The 6,000-nt window shown below is 41.3% G+C and overlaps 1 protein-coding gene across 1 annotated transcript in view; it reads right to left on the bottom strand.

Annotated features, from left to right (window-relative positions):
- Positions 1-1,517: 1,517 nt before the first annotated feature.
- EED (embryonic ectoderm development) overlaps positions 1,518-6,000 on the bottom strand; it is a 100,329-nt gene continuing 95,846 nt past the window's right edge. Inside the window, exon 12 of the mRNA XM_030200145.1 lies at positions 1,518-2,483. Coding sequence (XP_030056005.1) covers positions 2,357-2,483 — 127 coding nt within the window. The 3' untranslated portion in view covers positions 1,518-2,356. The remainder of the gene's footprint in view (positions 2,484-6,000) is intronic.

Raw genomic sequence — 6,000 nt, 5'->3', positions numbered from 1 at the left:
CCAAAACCATTACATGATCAAATACATGCACAAAACTAAAAGGCAGCACACACAAAAGGTGCCATAAATGTCCAATATTTGTTACAACCAAATTAAGGAAACTGATTTATGTTGCCTATTGGATTTGGATTTAGCTACACACTTCAGTAGTTCATGATGAGTTACATGCAGATGCAGTATTTTTCTGGCCCTGAAGGGTTTAAAATCTAAGGTTGTATCTGGAGCAATGGAGGGTTATGTGATTTGCTCAAGAGCACAAAGTGTGGCAATGGGATTTATTTTTTTTTTATTTTGTTACATTTGTACCCCGCGCTTTCCCACCATGGCAGGCTCAATGCGGCAGGCAATGGAGGGTTAAGTGACTTGCCCCGAGTCACAAGGAGCTGCCTGTGCCGGGAATCAAACTCAGTTCCTCAGGACCAAAGTCCACCACCCTAACCACTAGGCCACTCCTCCACTCCAAGGAACCTGCCTTCCCTGTTTCAGCCCACTGCTCTAACCATCAGACTTCACCGCCACTATCCTGCTTATAATCGAACGAGAAAAACACCCAGGTTCCGACCTAAATCGGGAGATGGACGTTTATCTCACAAAAACAAATAACACGGTATAATCGAAAGCCGAACTTGGACGTTTTCAACTGCACTCCATCGCGGAAGCGTACAAAGTTGACGGGGGCGTGTCGGAGGCGTGGTGAAGGCGGGACTGCGGCATGGTTATCACCCGAACAGAGATGGGCGCCTTTCGCCGATAATGGAAAAAAAGTATGCGTTTGTAGCTAGAATTTAGGGCACTTTTCCTGGACCCTGTTTTTTCACGAATAAGGCCCCAAAAAGTGCCCTAAATGACCAGATTACCCCCAGAGGGAATCGGGGATGACCTCCCCTGACTCCCCCAGTGGTCACTAACCCCCTCCCACCACAAAAAATGATGTTTCACAACTTTTTATTTTCACCCTCAATGGCATACCCACCTCCCTGGCAGCAGTATGCAGGTCCCTGGAGCAGTTGTTAGGGGGTGCAGTGGACTTCAGGCAGGTGGACCCAGGCCCATCCACCCCCTACCTGTTACAATTGTGCTGCTTAATGCTTATTAGTCGTCCAACCCCCCAAACCCACTGTACCCACATGTAGTTGTGCCCCCCTTCACCCCTTAGGGCTATAGTAATGGTGTAGACTTGTGGGCAGTGGGTTTTGAGGGGGATTTGGGGGGCTCAACACACAAGGGAAGGGTGCTATGCACCTGGGAGCTCTTTTACCTTTTTTTTTTGTTTTTGTAAAACTGCCCCCTAGGGTGCCCGGTTGGTGTCCTGGCATGTGAGGGGGACCAGTGCACTACGAATCCTGGCCCCTCCCATGAACAAATGCCTTGGATTTATTCGTTTTTGAGCTGGGCGCTTTCATTTTCCATTATCACTGAAAAACAAAAACGCCCAGCTCACAAATTGTTGAATAAAACATGGACGTCTATTTTTTGCGAAAATACGGTTCGGTCCACCCCTTCACGGACCCGTTCTCGGAGATAAACGCCCATGGAGATAGACGTTTTCATTCGATTATGCCCCTTTATATCTACAAAAATTGCTTGGTTTATCTACTTATCTTAATCTGCAGAAGGCACATGCATTTTTAAGGACTGAACTGTAACAAACCATAGATTAGATTGAAATGTTTTAAGCAAAATATATACATTTTTAATTATGGACAAAGTTGTGTAGAAAATGCACTATTAATGTGAAGCTGGAGTTCTAGCTTCTTTGCCATTTTATTAGTTTGCTGTACACAATAGATTAATAAATACTGTACCATATATACATTTGTCAGTCTAGCACAAGATGATGCCATAATAAATACATTTAACCCACTTTTTAACAACCAAAGTTTACTACTTCAAAGTTTTATCTAGACAGAAACTACAATTTCACATTCATGAATGCTCTGCATGGATCATAATAGATCACAGTCCTGGTTCTGATACTATTAAAGAAAACACAGCACCGCTGTTTCATAGCAAAAATCAGAGATACATATTTAAGACTGAAGCTTTGAGCATACTTAAACACATTGCACAATGTCATCACACATCCAACAGTTAAAATATTCACCATTAAAAAATTAAGTTGCATGTTACATAAAAGCTAATAAGGCCTTCCAGAAAATAAACCATACAGAAAGTTTTACAAAAATAGATGTTTATTAAAAGCACTTGAATTTGACCAAGATGTGAGCACAAATGTAAACATCACTAAATTTGACTTCAGATGATTGAACACTAAAAAAAATTCATCTATAGATTATGAGTATTCAGAAGGTTATTTAAAAACAATTTAATTTTTTTTACATGCTTTTGGAAGTAATCATCGAAGTCTGTCCCAGCGCCATATACTGGCATCATCACAAACAGCTATAAGAATACTGCTGTCTCTGCTGAAACTGGTCTGCCGAACAGCAGCAGCACACTTAGGATGAGTAAGTGTTGTACACCTAAAAACAAAAGTAGCAACATTACTCCACAGGTAAATGTTTCTATATTTCATGGTAGTAATTTTCTAACTGCTCACACTGCTGCAAAGTCCACTGGTAAAATGTAAGTGCAACACAGACATGCACATATTTTCAGAAGGAAAATTATATAATCAAATTTCCTCACTCAGCTGCAACTAATTTGTGTGGCAAAATTTTCCAGCACCATATACAATATCTAGTTTCAAACACCTCTTCCAGAAATGCCTCCACACATTGTAGGTAAAAGTGTACACATAATAGATCTATACTCATTTTACCTATATAGAGAATTGGCTATTTTCCAAAAGCCCATAAAGGCCCATTAAAATGGGACCTTCCCTATTTATATTGGCCTTACAGGTTTTTCCCCCTGATTCACTGGCCTCCATGCACAACTGTGTAGGTTTTTACCTTTATTTTATATCACCTCTTACGTTACTTAAACTCGGTGATCACAGTACTAGTTCATGGCCAAGGATTATAAACGGCCGCTCACTCAACTTCTATTATGTTTGATGTATATGTTGTGTACGTGCAGGTCTTTTTCTGCCATCATCTACTATGTTACTATGTTACATGTAGATTTTTTAAAAAATATATGATTCTCATATTTGTTTTATTTAGGTTATTCACAGAATTGTTTTGACTCCTGAAGCAGGCGCTCTAGTGCCGAAACGCAGGACTGTATTTTTCATGAACGATTGCCCTTGACTGTATAGCTAGAACATGCTGCCTGGGTGATGCAGAATCTTCTTGCATTGATAATATGAGGGAAGGGTTGGGATGACCACTGTAGTTATTATCCATCTGGTAACAAATGACCTGGCTAGAAATAACACCTTTTTAAGTGCAACGGCTTTCAAATTTTGGGGGAGAGAATTAAACTCTTAGTCAATACTGTAGCATGGTAAAGGAGATGAGAGGCTACAATGCAAAACCAGTTTCAAAACTTGGCTCTAAACCTGGTGTAACCAAGATGAGATTTCATGTGGACAAGTGCAAAGTGATGCGCATTGAGAAGAATGAAATCTGTTGCCAAAGAGGTTTGGACAAGATCATAGAAGAAAAATTCATACAAAATGATCAGCCAGGTAAACGTGGGAGAGCTATTGCTCATTTCCTTTTTGGGATCTGCCAGGTACTTGCAACTGTAAGGACTGGCCACTGTTGGAGATAGATGCTGAACTTAATGGACCTTGGTCTGACTCAACATGATTTAAGATTCTAGAAAATGTACCAAAAGCATCACATGTTGAACACGTAAGATGGTTTTCCACACTTATCTACTTTGACCAGGATGAAAACAAGGCTGCAAGTGGGGAGAAAGGCTTGATGACAAACTCTACAACCTTTGGAAAATGGAATACTTATATTGAATTATGTAAAGTGGATGGGTTGTAATTTCTGTAGATAACATTGCTCCCTGAAATTTTCTTGCCTTAGATAATTACCAATTTATTTATTTATTTCCTATGTTACCTAGATGGGGTAAATTCTCTGTATTTCCCTGCTTTATCACCAGTTCACTTACTACCAATGAATATGAAAGCTGAATTTTATTGAAACAAGGTGCTACCTGAACTTTAAACTTTGCGTCCTCTTTTTTTTTTTTTGGAGATACAGACTAAATGATTAGCAGGATTGTCACATATGAAGTCGCTGCTTTGGCAGGCAGCCATGAATCAGGATGGCCATAGTGGCTTTTGAGGCCTTAATGAATTTTAAGAGGCTTATGGAAAAATTAGTTATTTAGCTGATCATTTTCTTTCCTTTAGCCCCAAAGGATTAGCCAAATGGGTTGTGACCATCCATTAGCAGGTGCAAATAGAAAACACTAATGAGTTGTGCCTTAAGTTCCTGTGCATAGCAATCAACTCAGTATTAGATAAAGCAGTGAAATACAGTGACTTATGGAGAAAAAAAAACCTCCAGCCTCTAGATAGAAAAATAACCATGAAATATAGGGCAAAACTTGTGCCTTAGAAATAACAGAACCAGAACAATACAAACACACAACATTTCATAGAATGCGGAATAACCAAAACCAACACAGAGGGGTGGGCTCTGGACTGATCTTTTGAAACTAACGGAAAGAAAATTGTCAGGTAATTAACTAATTTTTCCTTCCATTACATCCCAAGGACCAAGCCAGATAAATGGGATGTACAAAAGCAATCCTTAAAAGGGGAGGGACTGTGATATCCCTGCAGTGAGAATCAGGGTTCCGAAATAAGCATCCGTTGGAGCAGACACATCCAGATGGAAATGCTTAACAAATGAATGAGAAAACGACGTAACTGACCTACAGATCTCTGCCAAAGAAATCACTCTGGACTCCATCAAAGAAGTCGCCAAAGACCTGGTCGAATGAGCCTAAACTTGCATGGTGGGAGCAGAAGAAATAGCCTCCTTAAGCCATCGGGACACTGCTGCTTTGGAGGCCAACAGACCCTTCCCAAGGTCCCGCAGAGGACAAAAAGATGATCAGAATGCCTGAAATAGTTGGTAGCAGAAAGATAGCGCATAAGGATGTGCTTAGCATCCAACAGCTTCAGAGAAGCATATTCTACGGAACAGACCTCTGTGGAAAAAGAAGGAAGAAACAGTCTAGTTGGCATGAAACAGAGATACAATCTTTGGTAAAAAGGACAGAACTGTCCAAATCAAAACCCCCGAGTCAGAAAAACTGAGAAAGGGATCCATGCAAGAAAGAACTTGCAGCTCTGAAACTCTCTGTACTGACATGGCGACTAGAAAAAACTGCCTTTAAAAGTGAGATGTTTGACAGTTGCTGAATGAAGAGGCTCAAAGGGGGCCAACTGAAGAGCCTTAAGAACCACTTGAAGACTCCATTGAGGACAAATATTGCAGAGAGGGGGACACAGATGAGCGACTCCTTAAAGGAACCACACTATATCAAGGTAAGCAGCGAATGAAACATTCTGTAGTTTGCCTCTATAGCATGCCAATGTTGCCACATGAACCCTGAGTGAATTGAGAGCCAACCCTTTTTTGAACCTCTCCTCAAGGAAGGATAAAATTTGACACAAGGAAGCATGAAATGGAGAAACACCACTCTGTGTAGCCCAGCTCTCAAAAGTTTTCTACATTCTAGCATAAGTAGAAGACCTGGATCGCTTCCATGGTAGCCGCAATGTAGGAAGAACATCATCTGTATAACCCTTCTTCCTCAATCATGCCCTTTCCATATTCAGGCCGTAAGACCAAAGCGAGAAGGATCCTCCATTAGTACTGGGCCTTGGTGCAACAAGCCCGTCTGTGGAGGCAGAGTCAACCGAGGAGTGTTTTGAAGATGGTTGAGGTCTGCATACCAAGGACATCTGGGCCAATCCAGAGCTACGAGAATGATCTTCCCGGGATGATGAGCAATCCTGTGCAACGTCCTTCCCACAAGAGGCCACAGAGGAAACACGTAAAGGAGGCTGTTTAACGGCCGAGGCTGTACCAGGACATCCATGCCCAGGGAGTCCTTCTC

The sequence above is a fragment of the Microcaecilia unicolor genome, chromosome 4 (genome assembly GCF_901765095.1).
Source record: "Microcaecilia unicolor chromosome 4, aMicUni1.1, whole genome shotgun sequence".
In the NCBI taxonomy this organism is placed as follows: domain Eukaryota; kingdom Metazoa; phylum Chordata; class Amphibia; order Gymnophiona; family Siphonopidae; genus Microcaecilia; species Microcaecilia unicolor.
Note: the sequence above shows the minus strand (reverse complement) of the source record. Positions and strands in the feature narration are given on the sequence as shown.